The sequence below is a fragment of the Dicentrarchus labrax genome, unplaced genomic scaffold (genome assembly GCF_905237075.1).
Source record: "Dicentrarchus labrax unplaced genomic scaffold, dlabrax2021, whole genome shotgun sequence".
In the NCBI taxonomy this organism is placed as follows: Eukaryota; Metazoa; Chordata; class Actinopteri; family Moronidae; genus Dicentrarchus; species Dicentrarchus labrax.
In genome coordinates, this window is record NW_026136704.1 from 8,940,945 (window position 1) to 8,965,516 (window position 24,572).

Genomic DNA, 24,572 nt, shown 5'->3' on the forward strand with positions numbered 1-24,572 from the left:
AGGAAGAGAGACTTGGGTGGGGTAACTGAGCTTATCATATCAAAAGGCCTAACTTATTGGCTTGACATCTAACTGAAACATATTTTAAAGGCACAAAACACAGTTCAAAACTAGAACCAGCGGATAAATCTGTTTGATGTTAGGTAACATGGCCTGTCCTCTGGTTCCACCCTCAGACCACTTTATTTTAGAAGGACATTTTAGAAGGACATTGGCACTATGTACAAAACCCCAGCCAGCTTCATTTCTGTGAGACACTGCCTTGGCCAAAATGGCCAAAGAGGATCCAAAAATGGCAGCATTTGTCTAAACATTTAATCTAGCCCACAAATTAGTCTTTTTTTTTTTTTCAAGTTATTTTTTCGTCCTTTTTGTTGGCTTTATTCATAGACAGCTGTAGAGAGACAGGAAAGGTGGGAGGAGAGAGAGGGGATGACACGCAGCAAAGGGCCGCAGGTCGGATTCGAACCCGGGTCGCCAGCTTTACCGACTATTATTACTACTCAAATTAGTCTTTTATGATCATTGTGGTGTCGCCAGCTTGGCTGTAGTGTTTTAGTCTTGTTTCAAATGTGTTTGTTGTTGTTTAAAAGAACTAATAGCCAACTAAAACAAACAAAATAAATGTCCCTTGAATTGAACTAAAAAAAAAAAAATCTTTCCAAGTTCTATCACTCAAACAATAACTAAGGAGCAGAGAAGGTCGGCGCAGAGAGGAAAATGAGTGGAATTTTCTGTCTGAGCTGTCATACAGAGACTGCTTGTTGATACAGTAAACATCTATACAGTCTGTTGGGGAGAGGTCCGTGGGCTGCAAAACAACACCTGAGATGAAATTCAGAAACTTCAGGTTGCATCTGAATGATTGGAGTGAAAGACATCTGTGACTCAACCAGATAACTTCACAGCTTAAGACAAGATAGACTTGGGAAATTCACACGTCTAAGTTGATATTGAAGTTCATATTCTGTGTTGTGAAAGATTTTGCTCTGATATATCTTAAACCCCCATCATCCAGAACTAAGATCAGTAGAGGTAGCCACTGTGTGAGTGTGTACTACGCCATATACACATTTCTAGGCCAAAGTCTGTAGTTTCAGGGTTGCACACACTTGTCGCTGACTGGCCCGGTGTGCTGTGTCCAGTTCAGCAAAGGTGTGTGTGTGTGTGTGTGTGTGTGTGTGGTTTTGTACTGCTTGGGAAAGACTTTGAGCGTGCTCCACTCTAGGCCCTCCCCTTCTCCCTCCCTCTCTATCTTCCCCTCTCTTCCCTCCTCCCTCCAGCAGCTGTTTTCCTGTCTTTGCTGGAAACTGGAGCCAAGCTGTTTTTCCCCCCATCTTCGCGTCACAAGCAGGAACTGGGCGACTTACTGACATTACACAAACACACACTCTTTTTGTCTGCCTCTGTCCCACACTCGTCTGGCTGTTGACTGTGTACTGACCTCATTTTGGACTACAGACTGAGGAGCAAGTATTCCCACTCTTCTACTTGGCTGCCGTGATTGCGTGTTCACATTGCTGTGTGAGAGCCGCCTGACTGTACGGAGAAATGCTTTCATGGTAAGATGTCTCTTCCATTCTCAAAGGCAACTTCAGTCTTTTGACCTCTTGTTTGTGCAGCTTTCAGTGTGTGACATTTTCTCGGGTTTCCAGTCTCTCTATTGGCAAGACTGTTGCTGGATTTATCCAGTGTTCAAGTTTCCAAAAGTTCTTTTTCTTTTTTTTGTCTGCATGTCCCAGAAAGGTCTTGTAATGAATGAAATAAACCATCAAAGCTGTAATGAATGAGTAAGTGTGTGCTTTAGAAAGTTCAAGTTTTTGATTGAGCTGTTGTGATAGTTATTAAATTTGTTATATGTTAAATTTTGGTGTCCCTATAATGTCATGACTATTAGTAGTTCAAAAAGTGGCTTTCCTTATTCAGCTTTAAGTCCACGTTAATGTAATGCAATTTGTCTTCTTTGGTCTAAATTTGAAAAACAACCGTGTTTATTAGCTGCCCCACTTTGCCACCTTGTCTTCCTCAGCATGGCTATAGCCACTAGCACGGGACCTTCAGTGTAGTGTTTCACACACGTGAGTGACTGAGAGGTGGGAGAGTGACACATGATGGAAGACTTTCTAGATTATGTTGCAGTGCTGCTTCACTAGGCCAGTTCAGCCCTGACTCATAATTACACTTGGCATAACCTGGTAGTCTGAGCTCAGTATGTGTAATCCTGCATTCACATGGAATCAGGCAAACGGTTGACGGCAAACCTGAATGTCATGTTAGCAGGTGAAAGCAGGATGGTAAACTTGGGTGAGGCTGGCAGAGAATACCGCTAATGCTCATGGCATTGCAGTCCAAAATTACAATATTGTATTCTGCGATATTTAATACTTTATACGTAGCTCCCTCACACAAGGAGAGAACATGGACAGTCTGGACAATGAGACGCTAATAATTGATACAACATAATCAGAAAATAATTTGAATCTATTTGATTCCATTCTTTGTAAACAATATCCTACCATAGCAACATATCATTATGCGTGTTTCGGTTTGCCGTTCTGTCGGACTGTTTTTTTCCCGTGTTGTGAGGAAGGTGCTGTCTGCCTGAATTCATGTGAGCGCAGCATAAGTGTGATATGGTGGTTGGGAAAATACTGTAATAAGCACTATAATGGGTTTGTAGTTTGAGCTGTTTAAACCTGCTCGTTTTACATGGTTTTGTGCCTTACTGATACTGGGAGACTGGAAAAAAAATCAGATTTAAAAAATGTAGCATAGCAATGAGATGGCTTACTGACATTTATGTTAAATGTCAGGGAAACCAGATTGCATCAGAATTCTGGTCAATCTTAAGGGTGAAAATATCTTAGTACTGAGAATAGTGTCGGTCAGGGGAAATTGACATTTCTCATTCTCCAGTAAACTTGAAGTAAAATGTCCAGCTGTGGCAGGGCGCATATAGTCTATAATTTTCCATTTCTTCCAATTGCATTTAATTTCTGAGTCCGGCAAAGTCTTGGTGGCAATCTGAGACAATGTACATTTTGATGCATGTCAGATGGTGCAATGAATTGGTGATGAACTGCACCACAGTGATGATGCAAGCAGAGACATGCTATCAGCTCGCGTCATCCATCTGCACCGATCTCATGCTTTGAAAATGTAGCCAAACAATAAAAGCTTTGGCCTCTGACATTCTCAGAGTTTTGATGCAGGCAGTCTTTGTTTTGCCAAAGCTGTAAATCAGCCATGCGTGCACTTGTCTCACAATTGGATCACAGTTTTGAACTGACGACCAAAGATCTGGGACAGCCCAAAATGTTAAAGTCAAAGGCCGATAAATGCTGTGTATCTCCTCACGTTGCCTTTTTCCTCTCTGTTAAAAGCTTCACCTAAACCCACTTTAAAGCCTCAGATAACAGCCAGCTGACCACTGGCATGCACGTACATCCTGTGCCAGTACAAGATGAAAAAACAAATTAGTAGTCTGTATTCGTAGTCCAGAAAAAGAGAACTCAAAGACCCAACATTGCAGAAAAACATTTTCACATAACTGAATTGAATCTTAAATGTTTTCTTTTTCAGTCTGGTTTATATGCTCAGAATACGAACTAGCAAGACATGTTAAAACGTTGCAACTGTCACTGTAGTTTTTGTTTAGATTTGCTTTGCGCCGGTGTTGTGGGTTTATGTTTTTGTTTTGTTTTTTGCTTGTAGAAGAAAAGAGGCAACATGTGGCATCTTGTCAGAATTCAACCACTATTAATGCTTTGGATTGCACTCTGTGCTGCTTCAGCTGTCCTCCTCGGACAGTTTTCTTTTGTTTTGATTATCCTCGTAACCTGTTGAACACAAACAAATCTCTGTCCACTAATTACATACTGCCAGTGTTTGCATATCTGCAAACTGTCTTCCTATTCCTTCCTTCCTGTAATGACGAATACTAATCGACCCTACTAGTTTGCCATTGAATGAGTGAGAGGTTGTATACGTATACATCCATGCTCATCCACGTTGTCATTTCCCAAAGCTGGTGAGCTGTGAGTGTGCGTGTGTCTTGAGTGGGTGATAACTTCAAAGTCCCTGCATTACCAGTCTGCATTTGTGTGCCCTAAAGCTGTGTGTGTTTGGGTGGGGGTTGCTTGTGTTAAAGCTGGCTGTGCATGTTTAATATGCTAACAATGGTTGTCACGCTACCAGCGGCCTTCTTCATGTGACTGCCTCCCTTGCTCAAGATAACAAGTGTACACGGTGGATTCTGGTCAAGTTGCATCTTAAACAGTCCCAGCTCTGCCTTGCATCCCATCTCTCCTACGCCCAGAGCAGAAGCAAATCACTGGGCTGATATTTGGAGCTGCTTTTTTTTTTTTTTTTTTTTTTTTTTTTTAAAGAAAGCGGAGGAGATGAAGCAGCGATAGTTCTTGGTTTGTACCCAGTGTATTTGGTACTGGATAATCCTTTCCACCAAATCCGGCTCCCTTAATCTGACGAGGTGTCGGGTTAGATGTCACATGTCTCCTTTCTTGCACCTTGCCCATGCCTGTGCCCGGCACCAGCAGTGGCTGCAGGCATCATGTTTTAAGGTCGTCCATCTGTCCCATTCTTATGAATGCAATATATCGCAAGAATGCCTCAAGGGAATTTCTTCAGATTTTCCACTGTGTTTGTTCTACCTAATGTTTTGCAAAAACAGTTTTGTGGCCATTATTCAGTGCCATAATTCAGGAACAGGAGAGGAGATTGTGACCGGTGGATACTGAACTGGTAACACTAATCTTGGATGCCCACCTTGAAACTGGTGATTGTATCGATGTTCTGTGCTGCTGGGTTGAAGATGTCTATGAAGCATTCACGTTTTAGAATTTGAAGCTTCTTTGCAGCAGCATTCATATTTGAAGCATTGTTGACTGTCATGGCTACAATTTTGTGGCCTATCAAAATCAGCTTTATTGGCAAAGCATGCAAACACACACAAGGAAATCAACTGTGTTAATTATTTCTCTCAATGAACTTAAACACCACAAGCTCAGTGGTTTTTGCTGATATTCGGGTTCAGATGTTGTTGGACCATGTGACTGTCAGTCCAGTGTCTATATTCACTGTTATAACTTCCATCTTGCCAAAATAGACACTTTTTATATCTTTTTTTATTAAATTGCTTCAAAGTCGTCACTGCATATAGGGCTACTGCAATAAACGCACTTATACAATACAGTGCTATTGAGAAGCCACCTGCCACAACTGACGTCATATTATGTCATGTTCTACATTTGTTTTTTAAGACAGCAAAGTGTCAAAGAGCAGCTAAGCTGAACAGACTCGACTCAGCAGAAGCGCTGTGCTACTCAATATCCCAGGATTACAATACCACACAAGAAAAAGGCACACAGCCTCCGCCTCACTCGCTCTGGAAAATAGCTCAAGAATGGAAACACCAGCAGTACTTAAGGTAGAGGACACAGACTCGTCCACTAATTATAGCAATTCACCACAACTGTGGCGTTTGTGTCCCACTACTCACCAGTGTTTTGGGTTAACGAGTGACCCTGTTAACTGGTAACTTTCAGCTGAATATGTTGACTATCTTGCAAGATTTTAAGTAAATTAGTAATTAGCAAAAACAACAAAAATGGTGGTCATACTGTGCTGTTGAGCCACCATAAATCCCCACAAGGAAAATTCCCTCACCACGATTGCCCTAACTACATGACTCTGGACAGACATGGCTGTAAGCAGAGAGAGTGGTTGAAGGCATGTAACCTTGAGGCAGTAATTCCTGTGACGGTTCCCACAATCACTCATCACTCACCTGCCTTATCAGTGTTTCTCGTCTGTCATCAGTTCTCTCATCTCTCCCCTCGTCCATGTTCCTCCTTTACTTCTCCTTCCCCATCGTCTCCTTCCTTATCAACTGACCTGCACAATTTTTATTCTGTCCTTTCACTAATATTTCCCTTTTTAATTATATAGTATATATACACAGATCAGCCGTAATATGATGACCAACTGGGCACCCTGGTGGTCATCATGTTCTGCAGTCCTATATGCAACAAACTGTGTTCTGACACCTTTCCATCAGAACCAGCATTAACTGAGCAGTTTGAGCTACAGTAGCTCGTCTGTTGGATCGGACCACACGGGCCAGCCGTGATCCTGTCTCCGGTTCACCGGTTTACTTTCCTTGGAGCACTTTTGCTGATCGGTTTATATTGTTAGTACTACATGTGATTATAGAGACAATAGCAAGAGTTGGTTGACAGGTTTCTAGATGCTCATATTGTTGTGTAACTATGTGTATTAAAGCTCTGCTAATTGTTTGTGTGAATCCAGTGCTGTATTGTTCTTTAACCACTTTAATGACCATAGCTCCTTATCCCCAAAATGTCCCTCCACTTCTTCTCAGTGCTCATCAACACGCAGTCGGTTGTTTTAACTCTCCCACTTGCAACTGCTGTTTGTTTTGTGGGTAATGTTTTAGAGAGACCATAACTGGTGTCATGAGAGCAGTAATTCTTGCCAAATGAGTTTTTTAGGAAATAATCAAATGACTGTAGGGGTTTCCACGGCCATTTATTGCAGGAAATGTCTTCTTCTCCATGAGCAGTGGACCTCTACTTCAATATGAAATGAACACTTTGTTAAGAGGTTTAACATGATACAGGCCATGAACTGAATATGGAAAGATGCTACATACACAATAGGTGAGCAGGATGTGGATCAAAGTGTTGGAATGATCTTGGCTTACCTAACGATAGTTCATTTGGCAATTATTAACCAGCATGTCACAATAAAAAGGTGGAAAATGCCTCCCTTTTTCAGCCTGCCATGTTTCTGTTTTTGTTTTCTGGTCTCTCTGTGTTCTAGATGAATGGCTCAGTCAGTTACCATCAGCTGTGTGTGTGAGGAACAGCTCTTTGCACAGGAGGGTGCAGGCAGTACTGCTGGTCAAGCACCAGGGTGAAGTTGATTTAAAATTTGATATTCACCTGCTGGAAGTTCCTTTTTGATGTCAGCCGCTCTATGTGGATGGCATCAAATACTCCCAGTTTTTATAGAGTCTGACAGGACCATTTCTCTTCCTCTGTCTTCCTCTCCAAAACACCTTCTGGCTGGAATCTATAGATGTTATTATGAACTGGGTACTGTTTTATAGGCTGCAGTGCAGACAAGGTGACAATGAAATTTTTTTCCTTGGTTAAACCCAATGATTTCTATTGATGTACTGCTGTGATATTTTAACCCTGCAGAATACACAGGCAGACAAGTGAGGACATCTGATTTCCTCTGTGTAACTACTGTATATTACCAGTGTTACCCACCATCACCACTATGACAAGCATAATACACATACTTAAACACTCACACTTAATAATGTAATAATAGACCTTGGCTTGAAGTGCTTTGGATACATAACGACAGACTGACACCAGATTTAGAGGTGTGTGTGTGTGTGTGTGTGTGTGTGTGTGTGTGTGAGTGTGAGAGATCGATCCCGGTTTGGCTGCTGATATGTGTATGTCACTGTACGTATTAGATTATATGAGATTAACTGGTCACTGTTAACCAGAAAGGCTGTCTAAGACATACAACACAACAATTTTGCTCTTTTACCTTAAAACATTCCCATGAATCATTTCTCTCGGGCTTCTCTTGTAATAGTTTGGCCCAGTGTTTCCCCACTGACGGTTAATGCTTGATGAATTCGCAGCAGTAAGGGCTTGTACTTGTTATGTAAGTTACTCATTCACAAATGGGAACTGAGTGGTAGATAGCCATTGTGATTACTGTAAGTCTGTGTCTACATGGTGCTGTGGGACATATTCCTCTCGTTTGTCACAAAATGACTTCCTGCGTCATATCTGGTGGTATTAATTAATTAATATGGAAAGGCAGAGCTTGTCGCTTTTCATGGGTTGTAGTCATGAGTTAATATTCCTCGTGTGTGTGTGTGTGGTCAAAGCTGTTGCCCATTTAGCATGTTGTCAACAGTTAATTGTTGTTTTTTTAATGTCACGTTTCCTGTTGCCTCCACAATTCACGAGGTATTTACTTTGACATTCAAACGGACACTGTAAACTCAAAATCATTAATGTGTGAAAAAGTTTGCTCTAACAAGTTGGATTTCAAAGTGTAGAATGTACACTGATCTTGTTTGGATCCTTTAATTTCTTCATCTGTTTGAATCTATCCTACGGGCGCTGTGTATGTTGATCTGATTCAAGCCTCCCCTGGTGGGTCAGTACCAGTTACTGTTCTGTATTTTCCCTGGAAGAATCCTGTGGAGTCCTTTCCTGAGAAACTATAGGGGAGTGAGAAAAACATTTGAGGGAATGAATATAGGAAAGAGGACTGGAGAGACCACAAGGGGTAATGGTCAGTACAGCTTATCTGGACTTGGACACAGGGAAACTCTGCATGTGTGTTTGGAAGTAGCTTAGGGCTTTCTTTCTGCTTGCTCAGCATGCACATGTTAAAGTTTCTTATAAAGACTTAAAATACAAATTTGCATCATGTGAGCTTTGTGAAGAAGAGATTGGCTAAGAAGGGTGTGTGCATACTGACTGTTTTCAGTGGAAGTAGCAGCAAGTTTCAGCAAATCCTCCCTGTTTCTGTTAGTTTTTCATTATTGGTGAGTTGCTCATAGAATTTGTTTCGCCTAAAATGCACTAAGCCCTAAATGCTTTTGCTCAATAGGCATTGCCTTAGTGTTTAAATGATTGAATGTGTGTTTCTTAGAGAGAGGATAGTTGGTATCTGTCTGCAACAGAACACAGGGATGCTGGGGTGGTCTAAAAGACCACATTTAAGTAATAACTGTTTTGTGTTGGTAGGTCTCCTCTTCAGCTTTTTGGCTGTCAGTGTTCAGTGTCAATGTGCAGTAGAGAGTCAGCTCACATGTCTAGACGGCTGCAACGTCTTTGTTTAATGCAACTATCACAGAATCGAGTGACAAAGAAAAGGGATACATTTGTTCACAGAGAAACTAAAATTTGTGTTTGTCCACACTCCAGGCAACTGAAGACAGGAAATAGTCTTCTCTGGGAATGCTAGAAGTGAAAAGAAGTTCATCCTTCATTTCTCCTTTCCTGTCATTTCGCATTATCTCTGCAGCTCTGGCTGGGAGCCAGCCATGTTGATGCCATATTTCTGCCTCTATTTCTGCGAGCCTGTGTTTTATGTACATGCATAAGAAACAAGTCTTTTGTTTATCAAGTTTTATAAACCAAGTAGGGCTGCAGCTAACAACTATTTTCGTTATCAATTAATGATTAATGGAAAGTGTTTTCTCAGTTGATTAATAATTTATTCCATAATCAGAAAACAGTATTGTTTCCCAGAGTTCAAGGTGACATCTTCAGATGTCTTATTTGTAGAGTGTATATGACACTCATAATGTTTTCATTTTCTGTGTGTTTCAGGAGCGTGGTTCTCCCTGGCTGAAGACTTTGTGTGTGTCCAACAGCATCCTTCCACCTACAACCCACTGTGTTGCCATTGCGCCCATGAGGTAACGTCAGGAGCTACGGCCCCCTCATTACCACCCTCGGTCCATCCATTTCCCTCCCCTCTGTCCTTTCCTCCCGTGGACCCACCCAGCCATGGGCCAGAAGATCTCTGGCAGTATCAAATCAGTGGACGTACGCGGGGAGCCCTCATATCGGCCTGTACGCCGCGAACTGCGGGGCCCGGATTTCTGTCGGCCCCCCAGGTTGGACTTACTGCTCGACATGCCGTCGGCCAGCCCTGAGACTCAGCTTCGCCATGCCTGGAATCCTGACGACCGGTCACTCAATGTCTTTGTCAAGGAGGATGACAAGCTGACGTTTCATCGACATCCAGTGGCACAGAGCACAGACTGTATCCGTGGGAAGGTGGGCTACACCAGGGGCCTCCATGTTTGGAGGATTCACTGGCCGGCCAGACAGAGAGGCACCCACGCCGTCGTAGGTGTGGCCACAGCTGAAGCGTCTTTACACTCAGTGGGCTACACAGCCCTGGTGGGCTCGGACTCCGAGTCCTGGGGCTGGGACCTGGGTCGGAACAGACTCTACCATGATGGAAAGAACCGTCCGGTTTCCACGTCTGCACCCACGTACCCCTGTTTCCTGGAGCCAGACGAGTCATTTGTGCTCCCAGACTCTCTGACAGTAATACTCGACATGGACGAAGGAACGCTGAGCTTCATGGTAGACGGACAGTATCTGGGAGTAGCTTTTAGAGGGCTAAAAGGCAAGAGACTGTATCCCATCGTCAGTGCTGTGTGGGGGCACTGCGAAGTATCTATTCGCTACGTCAATGGACTAGATCGTAAGTGGCTGACACTCACACACACGCACACATACACACACACACACACAAACACTTGAAGAAGCAAGTCAGTGACTGTATCAAATTTGACAGTCTGTTGAACATATGTAATTTGTGCAGATACTTTAACATTTCAACATCTTAAACTTTTTTGAGTTCATATGGCTGTTTAATGGCAGGCAGAGTGATAGCATTATGATCTTCTGACATGTCATATTTGGAAGGAAGTGGTTAAAAGTGAATTTGTCGTTCCTAGGGATCCTTATTGCAGCTGATCCGGACATATTTTAAGGGGTCGATATCAATTAAAATAAAGCTGATCAAAAGCTGATCCTTCCTTTATTCTACTGTGTTTTGTTCACAATCATTTAAGCTCTTCAGCTTTCTAGTTTTGAATCAGCACCTTCAGTATTTGGAGGAAATAAATAAATAAATAGTTTGCTGGCAGTATTCAGTACTGGATGAAGAATAAAAACCTTGCAGCATTCAGTACAGTAGCTTTCAAAGTTATAGACTTTTCCCCACTGATATTACACAAAGTAGTACAGCTTACAGTCTCTTATAGTCTTGGATGTCTTCCTAAACGAAGACATCCTTGTGCTTTGCAGAATTCTTGGCTTACATTCTTGATTTAAATCATATCCTTGTGAGCTTTTCTGCCCAATTTTTACTGAGCACATACTCCATTATTATTAACCTTTCATGCAGCTTTTTACAATATGTTCTCTATAATAACTTGGACTGTCAATAACTCATTGACTATTCTGTCATCTTCCAAATATATAATATAGATAAATATAAGACGTGTCTGTGTTAGTACTGCTTTTTGCATTTGTGTCAGTGCAGAAACATGGAAGGGTGGATGTGTTAGGTAATTTTTCACAGTGCAGTGATGTTTTGTTTATGTATGAAACTCTGGAGAGGCTTATATTTAGACCTGCTTATGGCTGTTACAAGAGGTCCAGGATGAGATTTGTGCTGTAACGACTTGAGAGTCCAGTGATAAAACCCAGGAAAGACGCGTGTTCAGTCATCACTTATGGCTAGTTATGTGCGTGTCCCGTTGTGTGACAGAGTGCAGTTGTTTCGAAGATGGACAGAACGAGAGGAGTCTGAATCAGGAGTTAAGTGAAGGCTGTCAAATGACTCGGCTGCCTAACCGTCTGGAGAAGTCAGTCACACAGTTTTTACTGTGGCTGAAATTGTATTTTTACTGTGTAATATGTGAAATATAAGGGAGGTTTAACTTTTTTTTTTAACTACATCCTCAAGCAGCACTAGTGTGGATAATTTACTAATACTTCCACCTGGCCTTGGCTCTCTAGAAATGTACAGGATTTAAGGTTTTAGGCAAGACTGTGAAGGCTTTACTTGCAGAGTAAGAGTACTTTTTTTTCTTCAGAGAGTATGGAGGATGGTTATGCAGTGCACATTTCTGTCTGCACTGATCTATAAAAAGCCCACAATGAGAGGGACTGCTGCTTTGTTTACCAATAGGAAGTGGCTTAAACATGCTCTCTGTGTACTATTTCTAGTCTGCTTCCCTCTATCGCTTTTTAGCATTCTCTGAAGTCCTCAAACTTTCACACACTGAAAGCAGAATCAGAAAACAGTATCCAATATGGTGTGATGTGAAGATCCGTTTCACCACTGTCCTGAAGTTGCCATAAAGATCAAAGGGTGTGTGTGTGTTTGTGTCAGCTTGTCCTTCTCAATGTTTCTCTCTGCCCTACTGCTCTTCTCTGTTAAATGTCATTGTTCCAACTAGTAGAGTCATCTCTCTCAAGTCTGCCCTCTCAACTTGTGTAATAGCCCTCAGTCCTCCATGTGGACTGCAGCCAGTAGAAGAGGAATTCTGGAGGATGTCCCAGTGTGCCTCTGAGCTCAGTGTCTGGCCTCGCATACTGGGAAATGTCAGGTTAGGTGTGTTTTTACATGTTAAGTAGCTGAAATGCACATGACGTAGAGTGGCCTATCTTCCTGCTTCATAAAACATGGAACGGTACAAAATATGTCTAGCATTTGGAAGATTGTCACCTGTGGGTTACGAAATGTACTCGCTGTTTTGGTTTTCGTGTAAGGTCTACATAGAGTAAAAAATATGTTCTTGAAGCATCTGCAGTTAAGTGTCCTTTCATGAGCATTGCCTCAAGCCATATGTTTTGTATTAACACTGAATGAAATGGCTTTGCCTTTAAGAGGATTGAGGATCGCTTTAAGGATGGCTAGTACTGCTGATAACACTGAAAATCAATAACCTCTCATCAGTTCTCTGCTGCATTTAGATGCATCTAGCTCTTTGTTTTGGTTGTGTGGATCCAGTGCTGATTCATGTAAAACCATAGGGAGCTTCTGTATGTTACTGTCACCAGTAACCCATTTCCTTCAATTCTCCCTGATTTTGCACTGGGCAGGTAGCAAATCTGAAACGGTAGAAAGAATGCCACATATGTCCCTTAAGAGTTAAACTGATGTTACAATGTCAGTGAGTATTGGGTTTACTTGCTATTACAGCAGGTGGTTAGAAAGGCTCCAATGGGATGCCATGTTGCCCATTTAGTGCTAAATGTGTCAGGAGTTGTTTGCTTAAAGGACAACATATTTGCATATAAAATTGTGTTTACAGGTCTCTGGGAGTACTACTGCATTATACCCAGCTGGACCACGGCTGCTAATGCCAACTTTCATGTACTTCATGTAGCAACCCACACTCCTGCTTAACAGGGTTAAGACAATTAATTTACCTTGACCAAACTTAATAGATATGTTCGCCATTGACAGTATATCTAATGGACAGAGCTTCTGGGTCTGTGAAGTGTCTTTAACCTGCTCTCTATGTAAAGGCCTGCAGGGGGCAGCTCCATTGGCTGCAATAACACACTGATATCATACAGTCTTACGGAGAAATTACCTGACTTCTCACTTGATTCATAGGCTCAGTAAACAGTTTCATGATGAGTTTATGGTCTCAATCGCTAGTTTTAAGTCTTCTGCCATATAGCATGATGTTCATTCAGAAAATTATGGTCGCATTTAGAGTAAAATAGACAGCAGGGCATGCTTCAGGGCGTGACCTCTTTAGTGTGGCTTCCTTCTGTTTGACAAGTCATTCTCGGTGAGTCCATCCTGCTCAACGCACCAAGCTCAAAGAGTTAAACTACACAGTGCTGATCAAATATGAATCAAAATTATTTTACTGCGTTGTTGCTGCAGTACGAGATTATGTGTAACCAGTCGAGTCGCCACTGTTTCCTGCTACGGACGGACTAATGAGAGCCCCTCAACTCGCAGTACGTGACCTCTGTTGGCTCCAACAAACTGTCATAGTGCAGTCAATCTAGAGGCTTCGAGCCACAAAACCACAAACCAATGGGTGACGTCACGATAGGTTCACACTTGGTTCAAGCTTATGCTACCGAGTTCATTGTTTTGTATGTGATCTGGTTCACAGGTCCTGAAATTTTAAAATGTTTAAATCACCCTTAAATCTTATTTATTTATTATCAAACACTCACAACATTGAGCCATGAGTTCACAATACGTGACAACATAGCCACTTGGCCCAATTTGTATTATTATGCATTCATAACTCTGCCATTTATTGTTGTTTTTTTTACACATGTACTGTAGACTGGTGCCAGATATTAAGGTAACAATACAAACACAATGCAAAGAAAAATCTGATGTGGAAAATGAATCAAGATTGGTTGGCCGATCGGTTTGACCTGACAAATTTATGAATGTCACCTGGGATCACATCAGACTGCATGTTGGTACAAAGCGCAAAAAAAGTGACACACCATTCCCATTATTACCAGAAAAAAAGCAATGGTGGTATTTTAAGTTCCATAAATTTTTTTGGATTATTCCTCTGTCAGATAGCGATTCTAATAAGACAGTTGAAGACAAAGAAGTGCACGAATAGTATGCGCTCTGTTTTTTTGCCAGACTAATGAAGCTCGAAGATGGCTAAACAGTTTACTAATGGAAACGACTAATGGTGCTAACTTATGAGCCTGAACTCGCATCAATCACTTGTTTTTGTTCTTTTGCTTCATTGTAGCCATTAAAGATGTTGATATTCTCTTTACTCCTACATTCAAGTCTGCCTAGTACAATGTCTATGATATCACTTGAAGTTGGAAGCCACGAGTGGTCGCAGAACTTTTGTTCTGACAGAATGCATGTGAGAGATGGGTGTATGACATCAGTTATAGGACATGTTGTTCTATCTAAAGAAGAATGGAAGCATCAATATGTATGCTTGGCGATAGCAGTGCTCCACTATTCCCAGATCTTCCTTTTTGTGCATCCTCTTATAGCAACTCAAAGAGGATTCACTCTTTGTTCCCTTTCTGGGTTTTTGGTCTTTCACTTGTCTTGTCTATTCACGTTCTTTTTTCCCTCCTTCTCCCTCCTGCTTAGACTCTTTTATTCTCGATCTCTTACTCCCTGGAAAGCAAGAAGAGATGAGTATCCTTATACTTTTCTGTCTGTATTGTCCCTTAATACCCTGCATTAATGCAGTTTTCTCATCCTTCCTGCATTTCACTGAACACTTTAGTCCTTTGGCCCTCAGTCCCAGAGACACTTGAAAGCCTACCCTACTGAGACATGGTTTTTATCTTTTTTTTATATATATCTCTGACTTGCTAACGTCTCTAAGTACAAAAACAATGGGGTTGCTGGATCTTGCCGTCCTCCTCCTTCTATTCTTAGAAAGCCCATCTTCTTCTCTCCACCACAGTGGCCCGGCCAGCCTAATGGCAACAAGCCGAACCAAGCTCATTTACACCTGAACGAAACAGACAAGAGAAGAGGAAGTGCTTCACACACACCACTGACATGCCTGCCCTCCCCTTTTGCAAATGAACCCTATTTGACTCCAACTCTCATTGTGTTTCATCTCCTCCCTCTTGCTCTTTTCTACCCTTTCTTTTTTCCTCCTCCCCCATTTCAACACTAATCCTTCCTTTCAAAAGTTTACACACCCAATTGTGGTGGCAGGTTGCTGTGGAAACGGTGAAACTGACTTTTTGGTGGATAGGTGGGTGGTTAATTGTTGACCAGGCAGTTTGCTCCCTAGTTCGTCGGCCAAGGGATTGCCCTGTGCAAATGGAATGTCCTCCTCCTGCTTGCCTGCAGTTCAGAGCTGTTAACAATATTCACAGCACAGATGCAAGCTGTAACTTGATCTTAGACCTTGCATAAATTAAGGCTGAACGCGTACACCGCTTAGCAGAAAGCTAACTTGGATTAAAAATCAGCCAGTCAGAGTTGTGTGGCTGATTATAAACTGCATGAAGCAGTGGTTGATCGCATTTATTCTGCCTAAAACGTAACATGTTTACACTCCAGCTCCTTTCTCTTCTCGGGCTATAGGTGAGGTAGCTTGATTGTTGGCTGGCTTAAAATGAATCTGGAACTGTTGTCATAGCAACAATTCCTTACACTCAAACTTGCGAAAGTGCAAGCTTATTCACTGCTAGCTGCATCATGACAGACATTTCAATGTATTAACTCGTTTTCAGATGATCCTTTTCTAAGAGGTATGATGAAAAATGTTGACATAGTTACGATTGTAGATTCACTTAGAGACTATTAGAATATATTGTGTAATTTTATTCATCATAACCTCTTTAATACATCTACCCATAAACGTTAATCTGACAGAAGTTTAACATGTTGCTCTCATGTCTGAACACACCCTGGGCACTTTGTTCACACTGAGTAATGTTTATGAACCAGTTATATGTGAATACGCTTGAAATAAGGACTTATTGCTCTGAGAGCAGCTCCAGATAATTTCGAAGCTGTCCTTGAAGAACTGAACAAATCCCAGTGGTTGCCAAATCATCTGCAATCAAATGAAGCTAACTCGGTTATCCACCTCTTGAAGAACAGGGCCCAGGATTGCAGGATGATTCGGGGTGTTAACAGTTACCCAGGTAGTGTCACTTTAGCTTTTGATCACACAGATAATGCAAATAGCATTCTGTTTGAAAGTTGCTGAAATTTGATACTGTATAAAGCATAATAAATGGCTGCTGGTTGCTAGTTTCAGACACCTCTCCATAAACAAGTTTGCTGTCATTGTCACAACTGTTTTGTTTGTTTGTTGTGTGTGTGTGCGAGTGTGTGAATTTGCATTGCCAAACTACACAAACAGACACACAACGTAATACAGTGCTCCTCTTCATAATCATGCCTGCTTAGCCTCTATTTCCTGAGCCATGTGTGAGAGCAGCAGGAGGACCAAATTGACGGGTGCCCATGCTCGTGTCTGGAACTCACTAGCGTGGCGGTGCGAGGTAATAGGAAGTCAGATATCGTCAGTGGTAGGAATCACTAGTTCAGCGAGCAATTGGTTTCCGCTCGGAGTGGATGATTCAATTTGGACACCTGCGTTTCCAATTAGGTATAGAGTGACGGTTCGCTCTATTGCGTCCTCCCTGTTGCTCACCTCACTGTTCTGCTCCAATTTTCTTTTTTTATCTCATGCATCATTGATCTAATTCTGTCCGTCTTTAAATATATTCCTCTTCTCCCTTTTTTCCTCCCTTTTGACCTGTTGGTGAAAGTGGAGATGTGTCCACACCTTCAGGGCTGTGTGTGTGTGTGTGTGTATGTGTGCGTATGTATGTGTGTGTGTATATATGTATGTATATATATGAGAAAGACGCATACACCCGTCATCTTAAAACTAGGTCAGACAGGCCCAACAGTTTTATGCTAATCTGTTAGCTAAGCACGGCAGGGAGTCTGCACCCTTGCCTGTTACCTTGGTACATCACTGGTAATAAAGGGAGCGCAGGAGGAAGGGGGTGAAGTAAATTGGAACGCATGTGCTGAAAAGATGGACCTATCTCACCCTTTATTTCTAACTAGGACATAACTGGGTCGTGTTGTCTCTCATGGTGAGCTGATGTATATTCTGTGCACGCGCGCACACACACGCACACACAATTTCATTAGGCTGCAGGAGTGCGACAGGAGGAAACTGGGGGGGAAACTATCACCGGTTGCGTATGGACCGTCTCACCTCAGTGAGGGCAGACTAACTGACGCGCCGCCGTCCCAAAATTTACCTCCCCTTCCTCCACTTTGTTCTCGATTAAGTGTTAGGTAGGTATGTCCGCCTGCCAGCCTGCCGGGCCTCTGTTGTCCAACGGTGCATCAGGCACTCAGTCGTCCTTAACCACACTTTCCCACACTCCATCTCCTCTTTAGTGTGCCATAAATCTGTCAGAAATAGTCTCTGGCCATTGCAAAATAGAGAGGAAAGGGAGAGTGCAGAGATGGGCATTTCCATGACAGAGCTCCACGAAGCTCCACTGTTCACCTCTGGTTAACTGCGCTAATAAGCATGGATTGGTTATTGCATGTATGTTCATTCTGATTTAAGTTGAAATGTTTTTCAGGGTTTTTATGTGTGAAAGATCTTTCATGCAGATACTTTGGTTTCAGTATTCATCATTACATGGACTTGAAAGAACATATCATGTAAATATAATGAAATTATATACAGTATATGTTAAGTTAGGGCTGCACAGTTAATCGAGATATTATTGAAATATGGCCAAATGTAATCACAGAAGCTGCAATTGTTTGATAAAGATAAAATGTGTGAAGCACTACAGTACTTCATTATAAAGCTGTTTTTGTCAGAGATGCCCTGGCCTACAGATTTTAAAAAAGCACATTCGTTTGGTGAAAATGTAATTTCTAATGCAAAAATGATAATTTCCACACATATGGCATTGGTTTTCACCATGAGTAAGGGTTAGAGCTCCCTTTTGAAAAAAAGAAAAAACCCAAGGTCTATGACTAAATGAATGAAGCCATTTCACACAGAAGCCATTCTCATTGCAATAGTTATTTGTAATGGTGATATGAGCCAGTGAATCCTATTCAGAGCTGTTACCTTTTGTCATACATTTAAAATGATATTCACAAATGACAAATGTTGAGCTCCGTTGTCAGAACCTTGTCAACTCACACCAAAACAGAACAGATAAAGGTTGCTCAGGGTAACAGAAAAACTGTGTTATAGTATTAATTGCCCTACGTCTGGTCAATTATTTCCCTCATTGTGTTCTCATTTCAGCAAAAATAGTCTGAAACAGCTTTTCAATCGCAACTTAAACCACTTAACAGTGCAATGTCAATTTTACCAGTCGATGGACAGTGTGCACTTCCTGTCTGTGCTCATCACAACTGTCTGACAGGGCCATTTGTCGCCCCAGGCAACCCTTAGTAAGGCTTACCATGGAGACCAGCTTGTGCCAGCAGGGATTGGCTGGTTTTCAGGTTCAGGTTTGTAGCATCATCACGTCATCACTTTCCCTTAGGAGAGCACCGTCAGAGAGTAATGATAGTCTCTGTGGTAGCATCAATCTTGTTACTGCAAGCAGTCATATTTCACTTTTAACTTCTAATGAAAGTGTTCCACTTTAAGTAATATCTCCCTTTTTTTCCCTTGGTTTTGATCATACAGGCAGGTGCAGTAACCTGAGAGGTACAGCACTGGAGAAAAGGAGGATTATATGGTTTCTAGATGAATTAAATGTTCACTTCACAGAATGCAAAACACGTTTCACAAGTATGCTCAGAGTGAAACCTGTTAGCATGCTGAGGTTTTTGTGCTCTCTTTTGACAATGAATTTCAGTCCAATTAAAGTAATCTTCTTTGGAATGTAATTTGGTGGAATGTGCAGCTCTCTTCCTGTTTTGGGGTCTCCTGTGATATTCCATACTGCGCTGTGTGTTTTATACTAAACAGCAACATATTCATTTGAAACAATGCAGACACATAGAGTGCATGTAACACACAGTGCATCTGTGACTATACACTCCCAGTGCTGTGACATCACAAGGCGGTGATGTGAGGAGCTGGTTACTATGGAAACTACCTATATGAGGGGGCTGCGCTGGTTAGAGTAGACTGACTGATAGGTGCTGGTTGGCCCAAAGTAAATCCGTCTCAGAGGGGTCCTACATTCCTGTGTGTGTGTGTGTGTGTGTGTGTGTGTGTGTGTGTGTGTGTGTGTGGCGTGTGCGTGCGTGCTCTTATTTATGCGAGCAGAGTTCAGACAGTCACAAGGTGCTGGATAAATGAAGACGTGATTGTACTACCACTTGTATGAGTCTTAGTTCCTAATCTTGTAAGCTGGTGTGCAAAAGAATGGACTTGCCTTTGCAGGCAGAGGCTAATGAGATGTTGGAGGGATGCTGCTCCTGCCAAGTATTTTTCTAGCTGCTGTGAAAAATTATCAGCTGCACAGTCTCATTGCACACATCACTGCACGCTGTCTATATTCAGTCCGAGTTCATTCAGCACGTCTTTCTGATTTGCCATGTTGATGTGGCTACAAATGAATCGGCACTTGTCCCCAAGGTGCTCTTACAAAGGCTTTTCATTAAGCACATGGCAGTCAAATAAATTCAGATAGCTGTACTCCATTTCTGTTCACCCTGTCAGCTGCTGTTCACTGGTTGTTTTCATTATTTCCCTTCACTGCTGTTCCAAAGGTCACTTAACAGACCGCAGCAAAGGAATTCAGTGAGATGTTCATGCAAAAGTTCACCGTCAATAGCAAATAACAGCAAAACTCATGGTTTACCATTAGAAAGTTCATCATCATTGATTCTAACAAAGGCATGAAGTGAATATTTCTGTGCCAATCTGCTTTTAATTAGGATCATGATGCAAGTCGATGTTAATCTGATTCTTGTCTAATTCTCATTTCAGCCGAGGTCCTATTTCCTTTTTAGCTGTGTTTGTGTGTTTACCATCCATTGGTCATGTTAGCCACCAGGGCAACAGTTCAAGCCCAGAGGAATGCCTGAGGTCTCTTGACAGGCTTGGCCTGCTCCGGTTCCATGAACACACTTTAGACTAGACATCATGTATTTCGCTTCTTATTTGTTTGATGGGGAGGTGGGGCCTCGGTTTGTGGCCATGTGGTGCACTTTTAATAGACTGCAGAGAGAAACAGCTCAATCAGTCACAGAGGAGGCTTGTTTGTATTGGTGTGCTTTTCTGTAGTGTTTGTGTTTTAAGCCATCTGCAGTAGCAAATGTATTTTTATCGTGCAAAAGGTGGACAGAATCAGCATAAACAACCACGCAGCAAGAAACACAGAATCAAAATCGCACTCGTAGCCTTGATGCTATAATTTATTGATACAAGCATTGCATGGTCTTTTCCCAAAAGACGAGCTTATTGTCAAAACGTTGGATCCATCAATAAATCATAGCATCAAGGCCACAAGCCTGTGTGTGAGTGTGATGGCTGTCTTTTGAATATCTGTGTAGACCATGCAGGCCAGGCTAGTTAATGGAAGCTATGGCAAACTTTTCTTTTCAATCTCTAACCTGTCAACTAGTGTGTGTATGTGTGCGTTATGTTTGTATGCAAGCGTAAAATGCCCCTGCTCGTGTCCTTCACACAGTGTGTAAGTGGACTCTGAACAGCAGGAACTCAGCCCGACCAGATGGTGCTTCCAGGTGGAGCAGCTTGACATGCGTAAAGGGACAGCAGTTAAGAGTCTGTCTCTGTCTGACATACATAGACATCACTTGCCTCCAAAATTGGTGGGGGGGAAGTTGCACTGGCGTGTGTGTGTGTGTGTGTGTGTGTGTGTGTGTGTGTGTGTGTGTGTGTGTGTGTGTGTGTGTGTGTGTGTGTGTGTGTGTGTGTGTGTGTGTGTGTGTGTGTGTGTGTGTGCGTGCTCCTGCTTCTCTTTCCACTTGTTACTGACATGCATCCAGGGTTATAGCATAATAATTACAGTAAATTAAATCCATCATTTAAACTACTTTTTATTTGAGGTCATTCACATTTCACACAAATTTACATACAAAGTAAAAGTGTGCGTCCTGCTCATAGTTTAGGTATAAAATCCCATCATGCCACAGTGTCTCTCCTGCCAGGATACTGTGCTTCACACTGGAGGGCAGTAGAGGAGGTTCTACCAGGGTCTGGTTTAAAAGTGGTTTAGCTGACATTACTAACAGTCTGTGTTGGAGCAGCCAGCAGACTGGAGTCCGGGTGCCCTGCACCAGGCTGTTTGGTGCCGAGCTGATTTGACTGACAAAACTGCGACTTGGGATCAGACTCAGCTCATCAACTTTTAGGGGGGAGCCCTGGTGAGCTGTATTGAACTGTTATAAATCTGACTGTTGATCTACAGCTGGGCATTTTATTCACAGCAGACATTTTGACTTGTCCCAGTAGGAAAAGCACAAGTGTTACTAATAACATTAACAATAGCTCTGTTCTGCTCAAGTGCCCTGGTATTGAGCCGGCATTCACAATGCCAGGATCATAAAACTAAATGGAACCCAGTCATCATTCAGTTTATATTTACACTGCCGTTCCTACTGTGATGTGTCAAAGTATCTTGCCTTAAAATGCCTATTGGAAAGCTTGTACCATTACTAAATCTTAAAGTAGCAGCTTTAAGTGTATTCACTAAAGGTAAAAAATAAAGCAACTATCCTGACAGTTGTGTGAAAGTTATGCAACTGTCACGACTTATAATTTCTCTCTTTTTTTGGGGGGGGTTAAGTAAATGAGAAATTGATTTCAGTGTGTGTAATAGAGACTGATGCAAGATTTTGCAATGCCCTACAGTGTATAAACTGATGTACACATAGTTCAGTGAGTTGTTGACTGCACTATTAGCGCCATCTCTTCCTTTAACACCCACTGTCACTCATTCACTTTGATAGGTAGCAGCAGCAATGGCGGCGAGGAGAGAATTTCAACTGGAAACTGCTCAGCTAGGTCACAAATGCATTCCATGTTTTTAAAAAGGGGCTTTTGAGGATGGATGGCACACTTTGACGCAGTTACACACACGAAAGCCTGTACTCACTGTTTGGACCCTAACCATGTCTTACGTGTCTCTTGTCCCTCTCAGCGGAGCCCCTCCCCCTCATGGACCTGTGCAGACGAGTAGCTCGACTGGCTCTGGGTAGAGAGCGCATCCATCACATCGACACACTCCCACTGCCGCAGACTCTCAAGAACTACCTCCAGTACCAGTGACCACACACACACACACACACACACACACACACACACACACACACACAGATGGGAATAAACTGTGGCCCACTTGTTCTTATGATAACCAGCCTCCAAACTGAACTAAATCCTAAACATCAGACATCTGCTGAGGATACGGACGGTGACATTGACTACGAACAGGTGTTGAAGACGGCGCTGCAGGGGGTTTGTTTACAACAGTTGGGGTTTTTCCATTTTGTCTGTTTTTATCTTCTGTTTTTCATCTTTTTTTTTTTTTTTTGCTGCTGACTGCTGTCTGTCACCTGGACAGATTACTAGAGGAGCTGATGAATGAAACGAAGGGAGTACGAGATTAAAAGAGAATATTGCAACCCAGTTTCCCGTGAGTCGCATTTTTAGAAGTCAGACTGCATGCCCTCAGTCTGAAAGGCCTTGTACACTGTGGTTTTGGGCAACAGTTTACGCATAAAATCTGTTGTGCACAGACTCTGTGGAAGCCTCCTCGGAAACATGTTGGTATTTATATTTATATTCCAAACAACACAGCAGGCTCTGTGGAGACGCAACAATCCCTCCAAGCCACAGGAGAAAGAGAGTGAGAGAGAGAGAGGAAGTCCACACACAGTTCTATTTTTGTGTGTGCACAGTGCAGCACACATGATTACATATATACAGTGTGTGTGTATAGAAACAAAGATCTAACTGTCTGTAGTAGGAGCACAGCTCACTGACGAGCAGGCAGTTACCACCTACAGGCTAAAAAAACAACTCCTCCAGTCTGGTTTGAACTTCTCTCTCTCTCTTCCTCTCCTTCTGTCTCTTCATCACTCGCTCCAGTTTAAGCTTTCGTCGTGTTTGTTGGTCGGCTCTGTGGCTCCTGCAACACTGGTAGAGATTGATCCGAAGGTGAAAGCTGTGTCTGTGACTGCTAATGTGCCTGCTCTAACACACACACACACACACACACACACACACACACACACACACACACACACACACACACACACACACACACACACACACACACACACACACACACACACACACACTCACAATCACATGGCACTTCTGTGATATCAGAAGACACTTCTCCCCCCCCCAAAAAAGTTTTAAATGCTGCTTTTCTATCTTTTTCTTCCACCGTCTTACCCACATGTGGGTTTTTATTCTTGATTTACTTTTGAAAGTTATGGTGTTATGAGATTTTTTTTCCCCCTATGGATTTTGAGATTTGTGGGACAGGATGTTTCGCAGGTATAGGCGGAAGAATGTGCTGCCATGAGAATCTTTTTAAATGTGAAATAAGAATAAACTCTGCTAAACTCGCACTGCCTCGCTTCCTGTGATTTCTGATTACCATCAATGGCCCCTTTTTCACAGCAGCCAGGTGTCACCAATGATTCTGATTCAGGTTTTGTTCCATTTAGTGTAGCAGAGCCTTTCCAGTGAGCCAGCATGCACAATTGCAGCAACCTGACTCAGTTTGACCTGAATGGAATGGAGCCTTAATTACTATCATTTGTAACACCTGTGTTTACCCTACTCTTTGGCTGCGTTCACACTGCAGGTCTTAATGCTCAATTCAGATTTTTTGCTGAGATCCCATTTCTTTGCGTAGTTGTTCACATTATATTAAATGTGACCGCCATCAGACTCCAGTGTGAACAGTGTACGGCCGAAGTGACCCGCACACCACGCCATATTTACGGACGTTAATATGGATGCTACACGTGTGTGTGTGTGTGTGTGTGTGTGTGTGTGTGTGTGTGTGTCTGTGTGTGTATCAAAGTATTTGTGCCACTTTTGCCTACAGTGTGAACGTAGCCTTTCATGTCAGTTGCTGCTGTAAATACGGCATATTCCAGAACAATAGGTGTTTTGATCCCAGGTTGTGCCATCTTAATTGACTGTTCACTAAGCCCCGCTCCTGAACAGGGACTGTCTAATAATAGCTTAGCAACAGTAACATAGCAGGCCTCTGACACCTTGTTCACATGTTGAAGCAGTGTACAGGGGATACAACTGAAAGGACATTTGCTAAGATATTCTGTGGGGTTACAGGTTACGTTAGACACTTGTTATATTAGAACAAATAACACCTCTAATTATGATAGTGTACTACAATACTAGGGATAACTAGTTCAACCCTGCAATACACGATGTGTATTTCTGTCTTCAACGTGGATCATCATGAAAAATTAAGGAGTTGAAGTTTTCAATCAACTCAAGA

At 42.3% G+C, this 24,572-nt stretch overlaps 1 protein-coding gene across 5 annotated transcripts in view; it reads left to right on the forward strand.

Annotated features, from left to right (window-relative positions):
• The window catches only part of LOC127362030 (SPRY domain-containing SOCS box protein 4), a 39,465-nt gene extending 15,795 nt beyond the window's left edge, over positions 1-23,670 (forward strand). For 2 of the 5 annotated variants that reach the window (XM_051397287.1, XM_051397291.1), the window contains 2 exons: positions 9,417-10,305; positions 22,233-23,670. In XM_051397287.1, coding sequence (XP_051253247.1) covers positions 9,597-10,305; positions 22,233-22,360 — 837 coding nt within the window. In that variant the 5' untranslated portion in view covers positions 9,417-9,596 and the 3' untranslated portion in view covers positions 22,361-23,670. The other 3 variants (XM_051397288.1, XM_051397290.1, XM_051397292.1) reach the window with 3 other exon arrangements.
• Positions 23,671-24,572: the final 902 nt, after the last annotated feature.